This window comes from Tiliqua scincoides, chromosome 13 (genome assembly GCF_035046505.1).
Source record: "Tiliqua scincoides isolate rTilSci1 chromosome 13, rTilSci1.hap2, whole genome shotgun sequence".
NCBI lineage: Eukaryota > Metazoa > Chordata > Lepidosauria > Squamata > Scincidae > Tiliqua > Tiliqua scincoides.
In genome coordinates this window covers 137,196-161,570 of record NC_089833.1, presented here as the reverse complement: position 1 = coordinate 161,570, position 24,375 = coordinate 137,196, and the positions used below count along the sequence as shown (strand labels likewise).

At 55.8% G+C, this 24,375-nt stretch overlaps 1 protein-coding gene across 1 annotated transcript; it reads left to right on the top strand.

Moving 5' to 3' along the window:
• Positions 1 to 50: 50 nt before the first annotated feature.
• On the top strand, positions 51 to 16,759 carry IL4R (interleukin 4 receptor). The gene is made up of 11 exons (XM_066640781.1): positions 51 to 152; positions 2,634 to 3,544; positions 4,429 to 4,508; positions 7,022 to 7,178; positions 7,716 to 7,876; positions 8,269 to 8,429; positions 9,953 to 10,100; positions 12,458 to 12,557; positions 13,714 to 13,789; positions 13,887 to 13,954; positions 14,896 to 16,759. Exons 1-11 carry the CDS (start codon positions 51 to 53, stop codon positions 16,052 to 16,054), a joined length of 3,123 nt encoding a protein of 1,040 aa, XP_066496878.1. The 3' UTR covers positions 16,055 to 16,759.
• The last annotated feature ends 7,616 nt before the right edge of the window (positions 16,760 to 24,375 follow it).

Here is a 24,375-nt window from a genome sequence, read left to right as displayed (position 1 = left end):
TTTGCCTGAAGATAACATTCGAAAGTTGCCAGTTTGAGGCCACCGGCACCATGAACGGCGAGACCTTGAAGTGGCTGACAGGCCTAGCCAAGTTATTCCACCTGCTCTTTGGCTGCTGTCAGCCTGTGTGGGAGGAATCTGGAGGCCAGAATGTGATACCAGATCATAAAAGATCCATCCAAAATGTTGTGGTTCTTGAAAGATAGAACCTTCTTCAATTGTAAAAATCCCTGTTGGGATTTAGTATAGCCTGCCTATGTAAACTGCCTTGAATTAAAGTCTGAGGAGAAATCTGACGACCAAGAAAGGCGGTATATAAATACCTGTATTTATTATTATTATTATTATTATTATTATTATTATTATTATTATTATTATTATTATTATTATTATTATTATTATTATTATCTTGCCCCAGACACAATGCCAGATCAGTGGCTCTGCAAACAACCTAGACTGCAATCCTATCCACACTTAGGAGTAAGGCCCACCAACAAAAATGGGACTTACTTCTGAGTAGACATGCATAGGATTGGGCTGCTGCTGGTCAGACCCATTCAAAGGCAAGGAAGAGGGCAAGGGGTGCTCCCTGCAGGACTACCAAAGCCAGGGGAGGCTGCTTCTGTTGACTGCTAGCACCACCACCCCCCTTGGCACTCAGCCTCAGCCCCCCTCAGCCTCTTTTGCCCTCTGCTCTGCAAATCCTAGCCTGAAATGGCATCCACCTGACCCAGGAGCCTAAGACATTACCCCCTCCAGCCTCTCTCCAGGACTGGGAAGCCAGGGTGGCCCGTGGGCACCCGCCTGCTCCCCCACTGTAGGACCATAAGAAGAGCCCCACTGGATCAGGCCAAAGGCCCCTTACTTTCAAGGCAAGCATGCACAGGACTGGGCAGAACTACATGAGAGCCACCCTCCAGAACCAGATCAAAGGGAGAAAGGGGAGAAGCAAGACGAAAAGATTGATAACCCAGAAGTCTGTAGATCCAGGACAAGGAAGGAGTCCTGGACTGTGAGCACGGAGCCTTTTCAAAACCTCTCAGAGCAGATGTAAAAATTCCTACACAATATAGGAAAGCAAGGGAAAGCAATATAGGAAATACATATAGGAAATAATATAGGAAATATACAGGAAAGCAAGGGAAAGCAATATTCTCCTGGGGGCTGGGGATAAGAATAGGCCCTCAGTTTGGCTGTACTTGTCATAAGAGGCGACTAAACAGGTAGATGGGACTCGTCAGCCTGGGAAGGCAGCTCATCTGAGAGAAGGAAAACTCTGATCCCAAACCTCCACTGCCTTGTGGCTACATCCAGTTATGGAAGAGGCTTCAGGAGTCAACCTGGAGGCAAAATCCGGAGCCGGAGTCCCTGAGGCAGTTCGTGGCTGAACACGGTCACGTTCTGGCAACTCCTGCGACGCTGCTGGAACCAACCGTCTACCCCCTCAGACAAGGGACATTATGAAACATAATCAAACATAGGTTTCCCACTGATTGATTGTTTAGTTTTAAATAAAATAAACTTTTAAATTTTAATTTAGTTTTAAATAAAAATAGTTTAGTTTTAAATAAGTTTGTTGAACTTTAAAAGTTTTGATTAAAAGATTATTTGAAAGTTTATTGAATCAAAAGTTATTGATTAAAAGTTACTAAACTTTAACACAATCCTAACACTTTTAAAAATAATAAAATACATTGGCATCCTTCAGTCTTGGAAGACTATGGTATTGCGCTCTGAATGGTGGTTCTGGAACAGAATGTCCTCTCCAGAGCGCAAAGCCTGGGTAAAGTAGATATGGAGGACAGACTGTTTCCCATGCAGCAAATCCCCCCTCTCCACGTTGCTGAAATGGTCCAATGGAAAGGCAGAGGCCAATACGGTTGGTTCCAGCGGCGTCGCAGGAGTTGCCAGAACGGGACTATGTTCAGCCATGAACTGCCTCAGGGACTCCGGCTCCAGATTTTGCCTCGAGGTTGACTCCTGAAGCCTTTTTCATAACTGGATGTAGCCACAAGGCAGTGGAAGTTTGGGATCAGAGTTTTCCTTCTCCCAGATGAGCTCTCTTCCCAGAGTCCCATCTACCTGGTGGCTGTTTAGTCTCCTCTTAGTACAGCCAAACTGAGGGCCTATTCTTATCCCCAGCCCTCATATAACGCAGTAACTGTTACCCTGAATATGCCTGATCTTGTCTGATCTCAGAAGCTAAGCAGGGTAAGACCTGGAGACAGCCTGAAGGTTGCCAACCAAATAATAAAATATATTCTTTAAAAACTGAATTTTAGTGCCCTGCTAGTGTGTGCCAGGAGATGAAAAAGATTGAAAATCTCTGTTCTTCTGTTCTAGGCTGAGGAGCCCCAAATGCTGCAGCCTTCCTCACAGGGAAGGTGCTGCAGCCCAACCGACTTTCCAGCCAGTCCAGCCGGGTGGAGACTGCATCATGCAGTGCCTGGGGTGGGGGGCAACTACAGAAGCCTTTTCAAGGCCCTTGCCTGCCCAGCTGGCTCAGGCGGGGCTGTTGGTCGCTCTCCTCCACCCCTTTCCCAGTTCCGCTGCACCTTTGGGAGAGGGGGAGACCAGAACTGGGCCTTGCCACAGGGGGCCAGCTGGCTGCCGCGTTCTCTGCCCAGTCCTAGGGCAGCCGTGCCCCGGGGGCGTGCGCTGCGTGCTGTGGTGGGGAGGCAGTCACGGAGGCCTCCTCCGGGCTGCATTTGGCTGCACTGGTGCCGGAGTGCTGGGTCGGACTGGCCCTCTGCCCTTGCACCGAAGGGTCCTGGGCAGGCCGGCTCCGGGGCTCCTTGGGGGCCACTGGGAATTGGGGGGAGGGATCAGTGGTTGGGAAAACTGCCTCCCCCGCACGACACTACGAGCTCTGGGTCGAGGTGGGGGCGAAACGCGCAGGGAGGGGGCGGCCGCTGCTGAGCGCCCGCCCGGCTGCGCAGACCCCTCTCTCGGGTGCGCCAGGACGCCCGGGGGCTCGCGGGGTGGCGGCGAGAGGCCAATTCGGAGAATCCCGCTGGGCGCCTCGAGCCCACCTGCCCGCGCCCACCTGCTGCTGCACCAGGGGGCGTCGAGGGGGCGCCCGATCATGGCAGGGGGGCGGCTTTCCTTCCAAGCCAGGAGGAAACCCGCGCTCGCCCACCGCGGGGCGCCTCTGCCGGCGGGACTCCAGCGCGCTCCTTGGGGCCCGCTCCCGGGCGCTCCGACTGGCGGCGGCTCTGCCCCGCGCCTGTCCGCGCTCTTCGGGACGGGAGCTGCTGCGGGGCTTCGGGCCGCGGCGTCGAGGGCGGCTGGCGGCGACTCGCAGCCGCGCCCCCCGCCAGCTCCGCCCGCTCGGGCGCCGGAGGCCGGTTCCCAAGAAGGGCGAGTTCTATGGGGCGCTCCGCCCTCCGCCCATCGTCGTCAGTGCCGGGAACTCTCGACGGAGCCTGGCCGGGCCGCAGAGCCGGAAAAGCGGCGACGCCGTCGATGCGGCTGGGCTCGGCGTCTTGCGTCCGGACGGGGAGCCATCCTGGGGGCGGCGGGCCGGAGCGGAGCGGACAGGCGGGTGAGCCGGCGGGGGCGGGGAGGGTCCTGGACCCGGCTGCGGCGGGCAGGCCCAATCAGGCCGGCTTCCTCGCTGGGACCGCGGCACCGGCGCGACCCCCGGCGGCCAGCTGCCGTCGGGGGGCCACCCTTCCCGGCGCCCCAGGGCAGCGGGCGGGCCCAAAGCCCGCGCCGTCGAGGGGCTGCTCCGCTCGGGCAGCCCGCCCGCCCGCGCTCTCGAGGCGCCCCCCAGCGTCGGGAGCCCCGGGAGGGGCGGGGGAGTCCCCACCGAGGGCCTTGCGCGGCCTGCCTGGCCGTCCCGTGGCGCGGCGGCCGCACTCGCTGCGCCCCTGGAGGGCGGGGACCCGCAGTAGCAGCAGCCCCGGCTTCAGGAGGCCCCGGGGCGTCCCCACCGCGCGTCGCGCTGGAAGCTAAGGCTCCGGGCAGCTCGCCGCGCCGAGCTGGTCCCCGGGCCGGCAGGCGGGCGCGGGGGACGAGGCGCCCCCTGGTCGAGCCGCCCTGCGCAGGCTGCGAAGTGCGCGCTTATCCGGGGCAGCCCCCCCCCCCCGCTTGCCGTGTCTCTCAGCGGGGGGCTGGCGGAGGCTGCGGGGGGGCAGCCCTGATGCTCGGGAGCTGAGGCGGGGCGCTCACCCACTGCGCACTGACGCTCTCCTGTCTCTCCAGCTGGAGAGCACTGCGGGGGGGGGGAGCCCTGCATCCCCAAGGCCAGTCCGACGGTGCCTGCAAGGCCTGCCCCAGGTGGGCCTGGGCCTGGGGCGACTGGGGTCTCTTCTGGCTCTGGGAACGCGGCCCTTGTGACAGAGATTGCTGGGGTGGGAACAGCCGCCAGCCTGAGAGGGCCTGTCCTCTTGGCAGGGCCTTCGCTGACCTCCTCCTTGTCCACAGTGTGAAGATGGCCACGGGCCAGGCTGGTGCAGCTGTCCTCCTGCGGAGCCTCTTCTTCTTCCTCGGCCTCCTCGACCACAGTGCGTATCTGCAGGCAGGAAGGAGTGCCTGTCACTGTCAGCTGGGGAGCGCTGCCAGCCCTTGCCTGTCCTCACCAGGCCCTGCCTTTCCTCGGGGTCTGCCTGCCTCTTTGCTCCGCCAGCCGCTCTTTCTGGGGCAACCTGCCGGCAAAGCGAGAGGGCCCCGGGCGCTGCTGGTTGGGGGCTGAGCAGCAAGGGCCTTTCCGCTTGGCTGGGCCTGGTGCTGGAGCTTGCTTCTGGCTCAGGGATCGTGGACACCTGGGCCTCCCCCAGGGGCCTCCCAAGCTGGATTGTTCCCATGTTCCGACTTCTGCCCTTTGCTGCAAGCGTCCTTTGGGGGGTTCATTCGGCTTTATCAGCAGACAGCAGAGGCCGGCAAACCGACCAGTGGCTGCAGGAATCCCCAGGTGTGGTTGACTGGGTGGTTCATTCACCCTCGGGAGACTGTCATTTCCCTGGAGATGGGTGTTGGTTGAGGGGGTGCCCCTCTTGCTGAGACTCTCACAGGCAGGGAGAGCGGATGTGGGGAAGGGCATTTGGAGTGCCCTCTTGGGTTCGGTAACTGACATTAGGCTTAAGTGTTGATTTTTGTTTCTATAATGTGGGATTAGGTTTCGATCTGCTTTAAGACTGCAGGATAGAGCACAATAGATACTGAAATGTAGGAGAAATAAATACCTAGTTTCTTTAGATTGTGGATAGGGGCCCAATTCTTTATTTGATTTTTCTCCATAAACTGGTGTTGTTGACAAACAGTATATAAACGCTTACGTGCACACACCCCCGATGGGGAGGGGAAAGTCAGGATATAAAATGCACAAAGCCTGAAGCAGGCCAGGAAGAGGCGGACAGAGTCAGGAGCTTCTTTCCCCCTTGGCTTCTGGTCTCTCATGACTTCCTCTTGCCTTCAAGAAATGTGCTCACATTTCTTTGTAAGCTGTTTTTTCTGTTGAATACAAAAGGGGAAGTTCGTTGTCTCTGTTTTCGTTTGGGGATCCTGAAAGCAAATGTTTGCTGAGGACAAAATGTTAGCAACAGTGGAGGCCCTTCTTGTCTCAAGGGGCAGGGAAACCTGGGCCAGAGGGAGGCAGCAGCTGAATCCTCCTGGCAAGGAGGAAGGCCTGCCCCCCTTCTGCCAGACAAAAGGAGAAGGGAGTCCCTGCAAAAGAGGCATCCTGGCAGGGCTTCTAAAAATGCCTCCTTCAGGAAGGTCAAAGGTCATTTGGGTGGTTGGAGGAAATAGCAGACAGGTGGAAAAGGCAGGAAGGAGGAGCTGCTGGGGAGGTGTCTGCCGCCCACACTGAGTGTAGCTCCAGGTACCAGGAAGAGGGAGATGTGCAAATGAGCAGCAGGTTCAGCCCCTGCTCTAAGAATGCCAGATGCAAGGGAGGGCACCAGTCTCTTGTTATCTGGTGTGCTCCCTGGGGCATTTGGTGGGCTGCTGTGAGACACAGGAAGCTGGACTCGATGGTCCTTGGGCCTGATCTAGTGGGGCTCTTCTTATGTTCTTAAGAAGGGCTTGATTCTGCAACACAGGGCACCCATCTGCAGAGCAGAACATGCCGGGTGGTGCCAACCCCCAAGCGGAGCAGCCAAAATGGGAGGACGGCGAGGAGGGGGATGAGGAGTTGTGCTTTGGGCAAGGACTCCTGTTCTTCCTGATAGGATTCCCAAGTGTGAAATGGGCTTTTCTCCGACTCCTGTTTTGTCTTCCCAGATTTCAGTGGTCTCCTGTCTGCCTCTCCCTGGGGTGGTTTGCCAAGCCCATGGGGCAACAGAGGCTTCTGTGCCTGGGGTCTTGCTGTGGGGTCCCACTACGGGATGCTGGCTGGGGGCATAGAAGTCCCCAAGCAGGTCCCCCGTGGTGTGGGGCTGACTCAGTGCACCCACAAAGCCTGCAGGCAAGGGAGTTGAGAGCAGCCCATGAGAGGACACCCTGCTCTGCCTGGGGCCCAGTGGGGTTCTCTGGGCTCACTGGTTCAGGGATGATTCATATGTGATGTTTTTCTGCCTGGAAAGAACAGTCTCCTGAGGTGTTGGATGTTGTAGCTCAGGAAGATTTGAGGGACAGAAGATGGTTAGAGAGGCAGGGGGTGCTCTCCAAGAGAGCCCAGAATGGGCATCTTCTGTTTTGCAGATTGGGGGGCACCCGGCAGCGTCCCCGCACTGGGTCTCCTGCTGCATTTCCTGGCTGTCTTGGCTGGCCACCAACAGGTTTCCTCGTCATAACGTGGTGCGATGCCCAGGTGTGCAGCAGGATCAGAGGTGCTTTGCAGCCCTCCCAAGGGGCTGGAGGTGGAAGTGAGCAGGGTTGAGGGCTTGCACCAGGGAAAGGGGGGGCAGGGGGAGGGACATGTGGCCTGATGAACTAGAGAGGCTCTCTTGTGGCAGAAATGTTGGTCCTTTCACAGTGGGGGGGATCTTGGAGGGTGGGGGGATTGAAGAGAGCCTCCATTGGGGCAGTTTCTGTGAACTTGACCTTTAAAGGGGCTCTTTGGGGGGGGGTTCCCTAGTTGTGCCTTCCGAGGGCTTCCAGCCAAACTGCACTACGGACTTTGCCACAGAGCTGGTGTGTGGCTGGAGCGTGGATGTTGCCACCAACTGCACCCGCGAGGTCCGGCTGCTCTATGCCCAGGAGAACTCCCAGCACAGGGACGAGGAAGCTCCGCTGTAAGTGCCCCGCCAGGCTTTGCCTCACCCCAGAGCAGGTTGCTGCAGCCAGGCCTGCCCTCTCCGGTGTTGGTGCAGTGGGGGTTCTTGCCGTGTAGAGATGGCTGGGTGCATGGAGTTGCCTGGGTGTGAGGCTGGGAAGAGCCCAGAATGCCCCAAGGCTGCAGAAAACCCCCAAGGCAGCCATCTCACGGGGAGGGAGGCAGCTTCCCCCAGAAGCTGTGAATGGCCAGCCCAGAGCATCCCTGTCGCCAGGGAATGCATTTGTGATCTCTGGGAGCTTTTCACAATGTCCCTAAGAAAGCAGGGTCTCCAGGGTCCCCAAACAGCCAGCTAATAGCCCTGCTGGCTGGGCCACAGATTCCATACCCCTCAAATCAACTTGGAGCATGGCTCGGAAATGTTCCTTCCTGGACCGTGTTGCTCCACAGAGGGCCGACACAGGGACCATTGGGCAGCCCTTCCCCCAGATCCTTGATGGGACTGATCTGAAGGAACCAATGGCTTCTCACCCCGTGGAGCCTCTCTGTCCTCCAGGCCATCCGTGTGCATTCCAGAGTACCAGCAAGGCTCGGATTTGACCCAATGCACCTGCAGCATTCCAGGGAAGAAGTTTGGAGGGACCAGTTTTTTCTTGGCTCTGGAGGTCAATGGGACCAGGACTGGGCCGATGGCCAAGGTGGATGCGGATAACTTTGGTAAGGCAGCCTTTGGTATTCTAGAAAGGCCTCTTTTCCCCTGACTCTAAAGAACCACCTATAAGTGTCAGCAGCTTTGGTGTCTGGTGAGATGGGGCAGGAGTAGGTGTGCCTGGGGTGGGGAAGGACTTGCCACAGCATGTGCCTGAGGAGAGAGAAGCCTGTGCCCCAACTGGCGCTCCAGTAAGAGACAGCCCTCAAGCCCTCCCTTGTCAGATGGAAACCAGGGGAGAGTGGGGGAGGGGACTGCACTCCCAAGCCATTTGCTCCAGAGTGTCAGGCCACCTCCCTCCCTTCGCCTCTGCCCAATTCCCTGCCTGCCTTGCTCCACCAGCTTTGCCTGGCACCTCCCCCTTTCTCAGTACACACCTGTCGCTTCTCTGCCTCTGCAGTCAAACCCAGGCCCCTCGTCAACCTGACTGCAGACACAAACAGGAGGCACTCGGTTGTCCTGACCTGGGCCTGGGATGCTGTCTACACCCAAGAGAGTGATCTGCACATACAGGCTCCAACCTATCAAGTCAACTATTGGCTTGAGGGCCAAAGAGAGAAGGTAGGTCTGCTCCTCCCTCCCTCCTTCCCTTTCTGTTTGAGCAGCACAACGCAGTGCATCTGCACTCCACAGCATAGACACCAAATCCCCAGGAATCTCCAGTGTTCTCTTGACAACTATGGCAGGACTGGCAGGCGTTTGCCCAAATGTCTGCTACAGATTGGAGCTTCTGCAGGGTGCCCGCACCCCAAATTGTTCTTCCAAGAACATCTGAATGGCCTGGCTGGATTTGACTGGGGTCTGTCTAGTCTGAGAGATGCTGTGGGAACAGTGGAGGCCAGCACCCCCAGCACGTGGTCATGCTCAGAAGTAGAATGGTCTTCATCAGAAAATGAGGTGCAAGGAGAGAAGAATAAGTGCAGTTGGGCTGTATCCACCACTACAGGCCTCAATCAAGGAAAAGGTTTTCATCAGGTTGTAGAGTTAGTTAGCACTGGTGGAAATTGCTGTTAATGCCTGATGTGAATTGTCACTGTGTTTGTCCTGTCTGCGTGTGAGACGGCCGCATCCACACGATTTCCCACCATTTCCATCTTTTGATAACACACTGCAGGATATTGATGACAGTGCCAGCTTTGGACTGTCTGATATGTCAGTTGAATTTCAGACACTCAGTCTTTTGACAGACAATCCTCATTTTCAGTCACTCCCCAGAAGCTGAGGGGGTTTTCTTGACATCCCCCTGCACACGCTTTCAGAGATCCCTTGTTGGCATCCTTCAGTCTCGGAAGACTAAGGTGTCACGCTCTGAATGGTGGTTCTGGAACAGAGTGTCCTCTCCAGTGCGCGAAGCCTGGGTAAAGTAGATATGGAGAATAGACGTTTACCCGTGCAGCAAATCCCCCCTCTCCACGTCACTGAAATGGTCCAATGGAAAGGCAGAGGCCAATACGGTTGGTTCCAGCGGTGTCGCAGGAGTTGCCAGAGCGTTACTGTGTACAGCCACGAACTGCCTCAGGGACTCCGGCTCCGGATTTTGCCTCGAGGTTGACTCCTGAAGCCTTTTCCATAACTGGATGTAGCCACAAGGCAGTGGAGGTTTGGGATCAGAGTTTTCCTTCTCTCAGATGAGCTGCCTTCCCAGGCTGACGAGTCCCATCTACCCGGTCTACCCAGAGGTCCCACCTCCAAAATAATTCAGCCTTGTTTTATCACAAGGGAATTCAGGGTTCTCTGAGCTGAATAAATAAGGTGCTCAAACTCCCACGGCACACCTGTGGACCTTTTGTGACACACCAGTTGAAAATTGCTGCTCTGTTGGCATGGCACACCGAGCTCTTGGACCTCCCCCAGAGGTCCTGGCCACAAAGGAAGCTTCAGAGGCAGCAAACCAGATGTATCTGAATTTTGGTCCCCCTCCTTTGGGTTGTTTTGTTTAGCAGAGATGTGGTTCATCAGTATAGTTGAACACACCTGGGCAAATGTGGGTCACAAGAGAGATCAGGGAGCTCAGAAGTGGGTGGGTGAACTCTGCAGTACAGCTTGAAAATGGCAACTTTACATATTTGTGCTTGTTTCTCAAGGGGTACTCAGATGAAACTCAAAAGCAGAGCTATGAAATCTTTGTACAGCGTCTGTCTCCAGGACCCTACACGGCGATTGTGCGGTTCAAGAGCGAGCTCTTTAACAGCTTTTGGAGCGAGTGGAGCACCCCCTGCAAGTTCCACGTTGGTGAGTGTTGGGGGTCAGACTGCGGTGCCAGGGCTTTTCCAGCCTGACAGGACCATCGTGCCGTGGACAGCTGTGTCCCAGCCAAATGTGTCCCGCTCATTGGCATCCCTGGATGTATTTGCCTGTTTTTTTTAAATTTTATTTTGCATGCCAGACAATTTTGTCTCAATATATGTATAGATGTCCTTTTTATTTTTAAAATGCAAAGGTAGAGCTAGGGTGAGGGTTAGGGCTAGAGTAAGTGGCTCAGCATATATAACATGGGGTTTGTTTCCCCTGGGGGCTGGGGATAAGAATAGGCCCTCAGTTTGGCTGTACTTGTCGTAAGAGGCGACTAAACAGCCACCGGGTAGATGGGACTCGTCAGCCTGGGAAGGCAGCTCATCTGAGAGAAGGAAAACTCTGATCCCAAACCTCCACTGCCTTGTGGCTACATCCAGTTATGGAAAAGGCTTCAGGAGTCAACCTCCAGGCAAAATCCGGAGTACATTACATTTGGCAAATGTGCCTGAAGCATTAGTGAGTGGCTCCCCCCACAGCTTCTGCCTTGGTTGCTTCTGCAGGAGTTGGTGATGAATTGCCCCTTAAGTAGCCAGCTTCTGTTCTTGGGGGGGGGGGGTATCTTTCATTACTTTGGAGGTGAAATTGTGTTATGTGAAACAAAACAAGCTGCAGAAGGAAGCCAGTAATGAGAGGCGATGCTAGTCCAGGGTAGCACAAGCAGCTAAGCAGCAATTCATCATTGAACCCACTTGCTGACTCTGATCAGGCTGAACAGAAACCAGTAAAATGGGAAACTCTTAATTGCAGGTACAGGAACCTTTAGAGCCTCTGTAGCGATTGGCCCAGAAGAGGCTGACACTGCCACAAAGCTGGTCTGGAAAAGCCCTTGAGGGTGGGGAGCACAGGGGAGTGATGTGCAGATTGTGTGTGAAGAGGAGCTTGTACTCAGGACTGCCGTTGCCCAGAAGAGAAGGGGGGAGGGGAAGCAGCCATGGAGAGAGGACCTGGAAGTAGGCAGGAGAGCACGGAGGTGGGAGCAGGAGGTGCTGGAGCTGAGCGAGGTTGGAGTGGGTCGGCTCAGGGGAGGGAGAGCCTGGTGCAGATGGACTCCTCAGGGGGCTCTGACAGTGCCGGGGGAGGCGAGGAACTACAGAACTGGTCCTGGAAAGGCTGTGTGTGGGCGAAGGGTGTCCCATGAAGACGCAGGAAAGAGCAGTGTCCCAGGCAGGGGAGGGAGCCTCGCTGGGTCAGTAACACTGATGGCGTCCTCCAGAGGGCGCTTGAAAGGAGCAGCCGTGCTGCACACCCGTTGTGTTGGCACTTGCTTCCGTGATTCGTGGTCCTCGCCCTCCCCCCAGGGCTGTGGACTGAACTTGGCTGAAGTGCCAGGAGCTGTGTTTGTGCCTCTTCTTCCCCTGCCCTTGTCTTTCCTCCCCTTCTTTGCCCACTGGGTCAGGGGTCTGTCAATCACTTGCTTCACCTACCTGGAGGGTTGCACACTGTCAGGGGTCTTTGGGAGTGAGGTCTGATAAAGTGATCCTGTAACGAGAGAGTGACAAGGCTGCCTCTTCCTCACTCCCATTGGAAGGCAGCTGGCTGAGGTGGCTGCCTGGCCTGGCCTGGGCAGGAGAGAGTTGACTGCGCAGGGCGTCGGCAGCATGTGTGCCTGCCAGGGCTCAGGTACTCCCAAGAAAGCACATCTCCAGCCCTGCTTTTTAGGTGGGGGGGCACCCATGAGGTAAACTTGGGGTGCAACATTTCTGAATTTCTTTGTTTTTGTCCAGGAAAGATTTCTGTGGTGTAAACAGACCTGGCTCTGAACTTATTTCCCCACCACCACCACTGATCAAATGTTACAGAGCGAAAGTCTTCTAGCTCCTGGGGAAAAGGTGGAGAAGTTTATGCAGTCCGTGACAGAAAGGGCTCTGCCCAGAGCCCCTGGTGCACCTTGTGCCGCACACAGTCCTGCGCCCAGCATTGACACCATCACCAAGCGACTCAGCTGGCCTGGCGGGTGGGGGGGCAACGTAGCACAAGGAGGGCATCCGGGGAGGTGCCCCGCCTGTGTAGGAGGGAAGCACAACTCATGCAGGAGTTGGCCTGGAGTAGGGCCCGGTGGCAGGGCCCTCCTCCATGCCCCCCCAGGGCAGTGAGTCTAGCCACTGGGACCCCGTCTCTAATCTGAAGAGTTGGGAGTTTGCCGTTCCATAGCGGAGCACGTGCTCTGCAGGGCCTCAGAGCGGACACGGCGCCTGGCCTGGTTTCTCTGTTTCCTTAATAAACTGTCTTCTTTGCAAAGAAGAAGTAACAACCTCTGTGCAAGGAAGCCTTTCACGGTGATGCTTCTCTTCCAGAATCCAGGGACAGTTCCAAGGACAAACTCTGGCCGCTGGTCCTCTGGCTGTGTGCGGTCGTCATGGCTGTGATTCTTGCATCCTACCTCTGCTTCGCCAGGTGAGTGTGGCGTCCCCAAGGCATCACGAGGTGGCCTCTCGCCCACGATAGGAGGAAGCCCTTTCCTTGCTAAGACGGAGGTGTGAGTCTGTGATCTGGCCCTGCAAGAAGGAAGTGGGGCTCCTTGTCCCCTGTGGAGCCCCTTGCTATGCCTGTGTTCTCCAGTAATCTGTTGCCAACACTGCTCACTCACAAGTACGTATGTGTCTTACGTGCACACGCAGAAGCAATTGAGGCTAAGGAAATGAGCAAGTGAGAGTCAAATCCAGCAGTGTGACAAGGGGTTGGATCCTTGACGTGGATGAGTGGTGCAAACCACCTCAAAGTGCCTCAGAATTAGGCTAATGGTAACCCTAAGTCTGAGCTTTTGCAAAGAAAATGGAGTTGATTAAAGAAACAGAGATTCCGGTAAAGGCACATTCAATTGCAGTTACTTTGCTTAAGAGTTTAGTGACAGAGCTTGAAAATGGTAAGAGAAAGATACTTGCAAGTAGCTGGGTTTCCTGGACCTGTTTGGGTTCTTCCAGGAAGTCACAAAAGAGCTGAATGGCTCATCCAAGGGAGTCCCCAATGAACAGTGCATGTGGCAGGGTGCGGACTGAACCCCCCACTGAAGAAGACTGTGGCAAGCTGAGCCGCAGGCTCAGGCTGGGAGACTTCCTGGACCAGAGTCTGAAAAGAACTACCCAGCTGGGCAATTGTAATTTAACATTCAGGCAGAACTTCCTTCTTGCTGGCTATCCTTTTGTCAGATCTTAAGCGCCCAACTTCAATAGACCCTCGAGGAGCTTTTCCTTCCTGGGAGTCAGCAGGACTTCTCCCCTCCCTCTTCACAGAGCAGTGGTGCCTGCTCGGTTCTGAAACCAAGATGGAGTTAGTTTAAAATGCACACGTTTGGGACAGAAGATGTACCCTCCTCCTCCGCACTGCCTGTCGCGGGCTTCATCTGCCCTGCCCTGCCCTGCCCTGCCCTGCCCTCGTGACTGCCCTCTCCCCAGCAGGCAGGCAGGGCTGCCTCTGCCCGAACTTCAGGACCTCCTGCCTCAGGCTGGGCAGCAAGTGTGTTGCATGGGTGTTGGGAGGGGCTGCTCTCAGGGGAACCCTGGAGGTCCCCCAGCAGCCACAGACTGGGAATGGGCCTCTCCTTGTCCCGCAGGCTGAAGAGAAGCTGGTGGGACAGCATCCCAAACCCGGCCAAGAGCAAGGTGACCGAGGACATGACTTGGAAGCCAGTAAGCGACCTGCAGGACTCCCTGTGGGGTGGTGACTGAGGGGGGCAGCCCCTCTGCAGGAAGCTGCTCTCCTAAACTTGCTTCGTTCCTTTTCCAGCTTTCAGCTGCAAGGAAAACGCACATGGTGGGGGAAGGGAAGACCCCTCTCTGTGACCAGCGGGGACGGTATGTACAGCTATTCAGGTGCCCAAGTATCACTGCTTGTTGTCGCTTTGGGTGGCACCTTCTTGCTCTGTGGGGCTTTACAGAACAATGCTGTTAACAAGGGACTGCCATGCCTGGAGGAGACAAGAACTGGGGGGGGGGGGTAGGAGGAAGACTTGGGTGGATGAGGTGGGGGTGCAGCAGAGGTGGTCCTGCGCTTTCCTCCACCCAGGGCCAGCTCATTCTTTGCTGCCCCCCCTGCCCCCGACCTGGAAGTAATTGCGGTGACTTCATTGTCACCACAATTACTTCCAAGCGTAAAAAAGTGGGGAAAAAGTTTTGAAAAAAGGAAGGAGGAAGCCCAGGCTCCATCGAAGTGTTTTGGTGCCACTGGAAGTGGCACCCAGGAGGCATGCATCGCCCACCTCCTGGAAGTGGCACCTGCCTCTCTCCTGGACACTGCTTCCATCGGCATCAAAACACTCTGATGGAGCCTTTCCACCCTGCTTAGAAACAGCGCAAAAGGGCTCCATCAGAGCCAGAAGCAGCACAACACACCTTCTCCGAAATAGGAGGAGACACAGGCCACTTCCCATCGCTCTGAGAAACACCCTTCTCCCCTCCCGTTTAGTGGAAGAGAGGGAGTGGCCCTCAGGCGTAGCAGGAACCACGCCGAGAGTGGCTGCAGGAGCACAGCCCCTGTCAGCATGGCTCCCCCCTGATTGAAGGGCCTCCCTCTTTCAAGAAAGGGGAGGGGTGGCACCAACAGTGGCTGTGTTCCTGCAGCCACTCTCAGCTCAGTTGTGGGTGTGCCTGGGGGGCGACGGGGTTGCAGAACCCCCCAAGAGCAGCGCCTGGGGCATTTGCCCCTCTGGGTACTCCACAGGGCTGCAGCTCCACCTTTTGGCTTGTTTTGCATGGCCCTGGTGCTTCAAGACCTATGATTTGTCTTCCCCACATAGAGACTATGAGAACTTCCCAGGCAGTTTTGGTGCAACAGCATCGCCTGGCCCAGCTTCGAGGCAGCAGATCCTCCAGCGCGGTGGTTATGGAACAAGGCCGGAGGCGTTCCTCACACCCGAAGTAACTTTGGTGGAAAGCCCCCTGATGATCTGCAGCCCTGTTTCGGCAGACAAAGCTGAGGGCCCAGACAGGGAGGCACTGGCGGACGCAGCCCCCCTGCAAGAGGACGCTGTGGCCAGCCTCTTCCTTAAGATCCTGGACTGCAAGTTCAGCACAGTGGAGGAGGAACCCGGAAGCTTCTCAGACCAGGCCTCGCACCACCTGCTCAGTGCCCTCGGTTTTCTTCCAGAAACAGCCAGAAAGGAGAGCCTGGATTCCAAGCGTGGCTATAGGAGCTCCCTCCTGGAGGGCGCTGCTCCCTGGGGGGTGAGTTCTGCCCTCCAGCAGCAGCACATCCTCTCCTCTTCGGTGCTCTCTCTGCCGAAGGAGTCGCTGAATGCTGTCCTCCCCCTCACCACCCAGCAGGGTGAGGGCAGCGCTGCAGCAGTGGCCCAGCTGTCCGGCTACAGGTGCCTTGGCAGCCTCCTGTCACAGCCCACAGCTGGCCCCAGCCAGGAGTGGGAGCCGCATCTGTTCCCCCCAGAGGCAGACCAGGGCCAACCGTGGGCCGGCAGTTCTGGGCACTGCAGCCTGGAGTCTGTGTTCTTGCAAAGCTCCCCGTGGCTTTCATCCTGCAAAGTAGCCGCAGCTCTGAATTTTCAACAGGCAGGCCCAGGAGCTGCCTACCAGAACGTCCCAGGGAAGCCTGGTCCCATTTCCTGCCTGGCAGAGCCCCTCCCCTCTGGCTACCAGTCATTCAGCTCTGCTGTTCACAATGGCACAGCTGGCACCCAGCAAGACCATGGCTGCCTGGGTCTGTCATCCCCCTACAAGACGTTCCTCAGTGTTTTCAGGGATAACCCCCCAGAGGCCCCTGTGGGTGGAGTCCTCTCTGAACCACTCCCAGGGCACCAGGAGGTTGGTGGCGAGGCCTGGCTTGGGGCAGTCTGGGGTGAGGACCGGGCCTGGAGGGCACTCAGCATTGGCGGGCAGCAGGGTTCTGGCAAAGCCTTCTTTAGGGAGGAAAAGGGTGACGGGGCAAAGCCGCGGGCCTTTTGAGCCCCTAGGCAGGAGGTGTCCCCAAACAAGGCAGGCAGAGGGCTGAGAAGTCCCTCCCTCCCACATCACCATGATCCTGCCCTGATTGGCACATGGGTCCATTTGGTGTACTGTGAACACTGATGAGGGACACAGAGCAACAGACGGGGAGGTGGCGGCTCAGCCCCCCCCCCCAGCAACAGCCAAGGTGGGGTCTGCCTTCTCAAGCTGTGGTGGGTGGCCCAGGAAGACTGCCCAGCCAGGGCACAGTGGCTCACTGATCCTGGAGATGGTCTGTGGGGCCTGACTGCATCTTACCTGGTTGGGGCCCATGTTTGAGGCCGGCTCTGGGCTGTCTGGCAGTGAGCGGGGTGCCCTCTCCTGGGGGCTCTTCAAGGGGCATGAAGGAAGTGAGGGAGCAGCTTCCTGCCACCACGACCACCTCCTGTCCCGGGTGGGATTAAGGTCTCTCGCTTCCCCCGCCAGAAATGGCCAGATGCTGCTGCTGCCGCACAGGAAGTTGGCCAGTGGAGAACATTGTCCCTTCCTGCCTCTGCCCGCCTGTGGGATGGGGGAGGGGAGAGGTGCCTGCTACCTGTGGGGCCTCTGGAGGGTCCCAGCAAAAGGCCCTGTGCCAAGAGCCCCATTCGCGTTTCCTGCTCCGGCGCTGCTGGCTTGAATACGAGGTCCTGTGTTGAGCATTAAAGATTTCTCCATGTGACCCAACTTCAGCTGTTTCCATGGGGAGGGGGGGAATGGCAGAATGGCACTTCCAAAAGATGAGGAACTCCAAGCAGGGCCACCCCCACCCCCCGCCAGGAGAAGTGCCTGACTTGTTCCTCGGCCTCTCCGGGGAACAGGACCCAAGCAAAAGACCTGGGCAGAGACCAGGCAGCTGTGGAGAGGACGGGGGACGGTGGTCTAATCCCTGCCTGAGCATTGCCTGCTTCTGCCCAGCCCCCTGTCAGGGAAGGGGGCTCTACTGGTCTGCCAGTTGTGTGCAGGGGCTGCCATATGCCTGGCCTGTTGTGGGGCACTTCTCTGCTTCCCCTGAATGAGCAGCACTGCCTGCATCCCTGTCAGAGCTCTGCCTGCCCCCCCCCCACCTGGCCATGGCTCTCTAAGCCTCTTCTGTGATGGGGTTTGAGTCCTTCTTGGTGCAGCTGCTGCAGGTCAAAGCTTCCTTACTACACCCCCCCCCCCACACACACACACACAAACCAGTCCAGGGCCTAGGAGAAGGGGGTAATTTGTACCCGGGCCCAGGGTCAAAAGGGGGGCCCAGGAGTCAGTGGAGGGGGCCCAAAAATTTCCTGGAATATTACGTTTTCCTAACCTGGGGATACTACCAGGAGCATGCAGCTGGCAAGCCATATGTGCTGGGCTGAGGAATGCACACTTGGCACTCCTTAACGCAGTGTCAAATCTGAGAGGAGACTGGCCTGCTACAGTAGCGCTTGGCTTGTGGATCTGCTTACCAGAAGGCATGGATAGGCGCTCAGGGACACAGCTGTTGAAGAAGCGCCTTTTTGTACACACAGGACACTTCCCATTCTAGTGTGAGCCTGAATGGAATGATGCTAATTTTTTTTGGCAATGATTTTCTATATTTAAAAGATTTTAGAGAGACTGAGGAGTATGTTTGGTTTTCCATATTACTGTATCAAGGTGCTGATGCCACGTGGTCAGATAGTCCTGGGCTCTGCATCAGGAAGTCCAGTAGCCCTGGACTCTAAAGACTATTCCAGCTGTCAGCATCCTCCCCCTCCCATTTTGTCCTCCATCTTTTGGGAAGGGGCCCAAAAGAAATTTTGTACCCCCTGATAAAAAAGGAGGCCCTGCACCAGGCAATGCAAGCAGCCCCTGGACCTCCAGACTTGCTCGCACAGGGCTTTTGGGCCTTCAGTGGCTTTCAGTACAAAACTCACAAAAACACAATTAAAAAATGACCCAATTCCTAAAACATTAAAACAACCTAAAAAGAATTACACCAAAAACACAATACAGTCAACAGGTGGGAAACCCTGGCCTCTGAGCGGCCCGCTTGGAGGCAGGCTGTGCAGCATGGCCTCTCCCAGTTTGAAGAGACTCTTGGCCAACAGACTGAGGCAAAGAAGGAAGGCCCATAGCCAGGGAGACAGGCCAGGGACAGACTGCACTTGCTCCCGGTGTGGAAGGGATTGTCACTCCCGGATTGGCCTTTTCAGCCACACTAGACGCTGTGCCAGAACCACCTTTCAGAGCGCGATACCAGAGGTTGACTGAAGGTTGCCAACAACAACAGTAGAGTGCACCTGCAGGGGCAGCTTGCAAGAGGGACCTGCCTGTAAAGGCCAAATGTCTGCATTTCAAGAGCCAAGGCCTGGAGAAAGCTGGTCTAAAGAACTTCTTGAGAAGGCCCTGCTTCTTGCCTCTGCCCCTTGCACCTCCATCAGTGATGGCACTTGTAAGAGGACCTTTGAAGACCTGAGAGGATGAGCCAGGTTGCACAGAAGACTGCGGTCTCCCAGATACCCTGGCCCTGAGCCACGTAGGGCTTTAACGGTCAAAACCAGCACCTTGAATGCTGCTTCAGCTGTTGCTAGAAAGCTTCATGTGCTGAGATCGGAGTTGGCCACTTCCAAGTCCTTATCTGGGGGGGGGGGGGAGAGAGGGCAACTGAGAGTGGGAGCTTGCAGACACCAGCCCCTCCTGCCCTTGGATCATTCAACTGCTGCTTGGAAGGTTCTGGCATTGCTGCAGTTCTTCTCCAGCACCCTGGAGAAACTAGATGGGCCCTGGGGCGGGCTGTCCTTTAGGGGCCACAGGCCATCAACCTTCCACCCCCTGAGGTTTGAAAACATTAAATGCTCAGCAGATGAAGGGAGGAACTGTCTGTACTTGGGCTTGGTGCCCCCCCCAGAGGTGGGGAAAGGGCCCCCTGCCTATCTGCAATGTAAAGGTGCTCAGTGGTGAGAAAGCCAGGACACCACAGGACCAGAATCCCCCCCTTCTCTTAGGTGGGCCTTGCGTGGCAGTGACAATGATGCGCTTCAGCACATGGGAGGAGGCTCATAAGAACAGCCCTGCTGGATCAGGCCAAAGGCCCATCTAGTCCAGCTTCCTGTGTCTCACAGTGGCCCAACAAATGTGACAGGGAGCACACAAGACAACAAGAGACCTGCACCCTGGTGCCCTCCCTTGCACCTGGCATTCTGACACAGCCTGTTTCTAGAATCAGGAGGTTTCACATACACATCATGGCTTGTAACCTGTGATGGATTTTTCCTTCAGAAATTTGACCAATCACCTTTTAAAGGCATCTAGATGCAATCATCACATCCTGTGGCAAGGAGTTCCGCAGATTAACTACGCACTGAGTAAAGAAATATTTTCTTCTCTCTGTCCTAACTCTCCCAACACCAATTTTAGTGGATGTCCCCTGGTTCTGGTGTTATGTGAGAGTGTAAAGAGCATCTCCCTATCCACTCTGTCCATCCCCTGCATAATTTTGTATGTCTCAATCATGTCCCCCCTCAGGCATCTTTTTTCTAGGCTGAAGAGGCCCAAATGCCATAGCCTTTCCTCATAAGGAAGGTGCCCCAGCCCCGTAATCATCTTAGTCGCTCTCTTTTGCACCTTTTCCATTTCCACTATGTCTTTTTTGAGATGCGGCGACCAGAACTGGACACAATACTCCAGGTGTGGCCTTACCATTGATTTGTACAACGGCATTATAATATTAGCCGTTTTGTTCTCAAGACCTTTTCTAATGATCCCAAGCATAGAATTGGCCTTCTTCACTGCTGCTGCACATTGAGTCGACGCTTCCATCGGTGGGAGGGAGCTTTGCGCTAAGAAGGTGGTGCTGCATGATGCAGGTGTGGGGGCTACAGAGCCTGCACAAAGGCCGCAGCCACACTGGCTGCCTTAGAGGAAGGTGTGGGGTTGGTGCAGAACCACTTGCCCTGCAAGCAGCTCCATGGCATCCTGGCTGCTTGGGTCCCCAGTGCAGGCTGGCTGAGACAGCAGAAGGCCAGACCAGCATCTTTTTGGAGAGGCCTCCCCCCTCTCCTCCTGCTTTCGATTTCAGCCCCAGAATAGGGGGTGGGTTGGGACAGTGGCACAGGGCAGGACCCGGTCAAGGCACTGCTGGGGCCTGGCCTGGCCTGGCTGCCTGCCACTTCCCAGCACCCAGATCAGGAAACAGGTTGGTGCTGTTGACTTTTTCACCCTCCCAGCCTGTGTTGTGGACAGACAGCGAACACTGCAAACGACAGACCAGAAGAGGATCCAAGTGCAGGACTGGATGAACTGGAAGGCAGCTGCAATCAAGCCAGGCAGCATTTGCACCCTGCAGGGAGGGTGTTGGAGTCCCCTGCCTGCTGCTTTCTAGAATGAGCCAGAGGCAGGATGAGGGACCACAGCACCCTGGGCCCTCAGGCTGTGATGCTGAACTCTGAAGTCGCTGCCAAACTGGGATCACCCACAGAAAACGGGTCCGACTTCTGAGTAGATGTGCCCAAGTCTGTGTGGTTGGCCTCAGAACAATGGGGAAAGAATCTGCCAAAGGGGAAGGGGGGAGAGTGTGAAGTCTCCTACCAAGGACTGGGAGCCAGCGAGTCTGTCCCAGGGAGGTTTGCTCTGAGAAGCCAGAAATAAACAAGAGAGGAAAGATGGGGGGGGGGGATGCAAACAGGCAAGGAGCTGGCAATGGGGAAACAAACTGGAGGAGAGAATGAACAGAGACGGGGCAGGGCTCACTGCATCCAGCTGTTCAGGCTCTGGGTGGAGCAGAGAAGGGTTCTTGGAAGCCCTGGAGAGCGACTGCCAGTCAGTGTTGACTCCGCTGAGCTCAACAGTCTGACTCAGTGGAAGGCAGGCGGCTTCCTGTGACACACCCACCTCTGGCCTACGGGTGCAGCTCATCAGCGCAAGTCAAGTCATGGTGGCGGGGGGGAGGGGGAGGTTTGGTGCTGCAACGTTTTGGTGCAGGGTCTTCTGGCAGCACAATATTATCCAGCAGTGCCCTTCCCTGTCACCAAGTTCCTTCCATAACATTTACTTGCAAGTTAGTTCTGTTGCTTCTCAATGCTTGTTTGCTGGTCTTGCCCGTTCTGTGGGTTGTGGAAGCAGAATGAGCTGTGCACAGCCTCTCCATTGCCTCCCTGATTCGCCTCCCCTGAATAGCCTCCCTGATTCGCCCCGATGTCCCAGTGTGCTGGCACTGGGAAGGGTGGGGCCTTTCTTCCCAAGTGTACTTTTAACACTTGTATTGAAATAGTCCTGTCAACTTGCTAAAAATTAAACAAACAATGCAAGGGAACCATTAATTGAAGTCCATGCACATGCGGTGGAGTGAGGCAAAAGGCTGTTCAGAAGACCACTGGTGCCCAAACCTATCCAATGCAGTGCAGTCCTGTGGTAAGGGAACAAAAGTTCCCTTCCCTTGAGGAGGCCTCCATGATAACAATTTAATGGTATTTTTTGTGTGAAGGGGTGGGGGTTGCATGCAGGACCCACGAGTGAGTGGTGCAGGAGGCAATTTGCAAGGTCCACAAGGGACCCAGGAGCCAAAGGGGGCCCCCAGAAATGTCCTGGGATCTTAGATTTTCTCATCTCACCCAGACCTGCTGCTCGGTGCACGGCGGCTGTGGCTGTCGCAAGCCATACATGTTGGGCCCAGGAATGCACACATGACACTCCTGAACACTGTCAAATCTGGGAAGAAACTGGCCTGCTCTGTGGCTTGTGGATCTGCTAACCATGAAGGAGTGTATCAAAGACACAGCTGGGGAACTGCAGCTGCTGCAGATGTACTTGTTGGTACCTAAATATGATGATCTAATTTTCTATATTTAAAATTTTTTGGAGATTTCAGAGTGTGTTTGGTTTTCTGTATTCCTTTGTCTAGCTGCTGGCACTGTGTGGGCAGGTAGACCTGGGCTCCACATTGGGAAGCACAGTAAACCAGGGCTTCAAAGACTCTTCCTGCTGTTACAACTCTCCCCCTGCCTTGTTTCATGCCCTCCCCACTCCTGTTCTGCCCACTCTTGCCACCCTCCCTGATTCTGTTTCACCCCTTCTCTCCCCCTTTGGGAAGGGGCCCCAAAGAAACTTTGTACCCCCTGATAGAATTCCCCTTGGAGGCCCTGGTTGCATGTAACCCACACAAATTTCAATTTCTGTCTCAGTGGTCCATGGGCTCCTAAAGGATGGGAACCACTGCTCTAAATTGATGCAGATCTCCAGGACCAGCTGAGCCACTGCCCAGTCAAGAAAAGAGCTCGTGTGTGTGTGTGTGTGGGGGGGGGGGTGATCTTAGAGCTTCTGCCTGCCTGCAATCCCTGAGAATGGCAGAAGTACCTGATGAGAGGAGCAAATGTCAACCCCATCTTTAAACATGGGGAATGTGGAAAACTGCAGAGAGAGCTGGAAAGTGCCTGGAACAGGCCTGCAAAAATAACAGACTGCTTTCAAGGAGCCAGCATGGTTTGGTTAAGAACAGGTTGTGCCAAGCTCAGCTCAGCTCAGCTTGCTCGCTTGCTCTCTTCTCTCTCTCTCTCTCTCTCTCTCTCTCTCTCTCTCTCTCTCTAATTTAGTAGATCAAGGGAATGCTGTGGCCATAATGGTGCTCAGAGTTCCACAAAGCATTTGGCCAACTCTCTTGTGACATCCATGTGGCTGTTAAAATGGTGAAATGTGGTTCAGCTGGTACTGCTGTTCTGGGAGGGGCTGTTCCCAACAGATGCTAACCAATGTCTCCAGCTCCCCCTGGAGTTCTGTCTTGGCCCTGGTCAACCTGGGTGGAGGGGAGTGGGGATGCTTATCTGGGCTGTGGGGGAGGGGATTACTGGAAGTCTGAATGAGGGTTCAGAATGAGCTGGACTGGTTGGCAGTTGGGCCCATTCCAACAACACTCAAAAGAGAAGTGTAAAGTCCTGCACACCGGAACAAAGAATAAGAAGCACACAAGACAGGTGGGGGGGGGGGGTCTGACTTGGTAGAAGCATGCAAGAAAAATGATTCAGGGGTCTCAGTGGACCACCAGCTGAACATGAGCCAGCAATGTGGTGTGGCTGCAAAAGCCAGTGTGGGGCCAGGGTCCGAATCACGGAAAGTAGTAATTCCACTCGGTGCTGCACCAGTCAGACCTCACTGGGAATCCTGCAGCCAGTTTTGAGCATCGTGTGTGGAGGATGAGCTGGAACAGGTTGGGGGAGGGGCAGCCAGGATACGAAGGAGGACTCTGGAAACCAAGTCCCGCAAGGAGCACTTCAAAGACCTGAGTGTTTGTAGCCTGAAGAAAAGAGGACCAGGGTTGTCTGAGCGATGGTTGCTGTTCTGGAGCATCAGAAAGGCTGCCACACAAGGCTAGAACTTGCAGGCTGAAACTGTGGGGAACCAGGTGGAGACACGAGGACAAATTTCCTTCCTGCCCCGTGCCCTCTTTGGAGGATTTCCAGCAGAGGTGGGGCACGCCTCTGCCTGAGATGCTCTGGTCGCCTGCACTGAGCGGGTGGCTGGGCAAGGTGACCTCCGGGGCAGCTTCCAACTCCAGTGTTCTAGGATACTCCAGGAGTTCCAGAGAACAGTCCTGGTCAAGCCCCAGCCCGGCTTCTCATTCTCCTGTCAGCACTCAGAACTCATTTGGCTTTTGCCCCAGGTTGTGTGGAGCCGACTCCTCCCCCTTCTTTGCTGGGGCTTCTCCCACATCCTCCCTTAGCTGTGGAGGGACTTTGGTTCCAGGCAAAGTAACTGAAGATGGCACAAATTCTGGACTTTCCCCCTTCAAGCCCTGTTTGTGCTGCACCTGCGTACTGCAAGTAGCCACTATTCACGTGTGGCATCCGAGGCAACTCCTCATTCTGCCCGTGAGTCTTGCACTCAGGCTTCCATCTTGCCTTTCCTTCTCTCACATGTGCCCTGAGCTGGCTAATGTCAGTCGGTTCCTGGGCACTGAGGCAGTGAGTGCCACAGGCTCAGCACCATCAGCCTTTCCTGGCCCGCTGTGCAGTGGCCGTTCTGCTCTGCCACACAAGCTGGGGGGAGAGATGAGTAACAGCCGCCTCGCACCTCCTGTACTCACCACATCCTTCTGCTGTACAGTAAAAGCAGGACAAGCTGACGTCACCCCATCCCCATTTGCGCCCACTCCGGCACAGAGAGCTGAGACTGGCTCTTTCTCAGCCCAGGGCTGGCTGCCTTCAAGAGGTGCTGGCACAACCAGGAGCCCTGGCAAGAGCCTGCTGGAGGACATGGCCGCCTGAGGAGTGACGGTAGTATTGGGCCTGGGGATGGGGGCACTATCTTGGGCTGGGGGCCTTTGTGCTTAGTTTTTCCTGGTGCAGAGATGCCTGGAC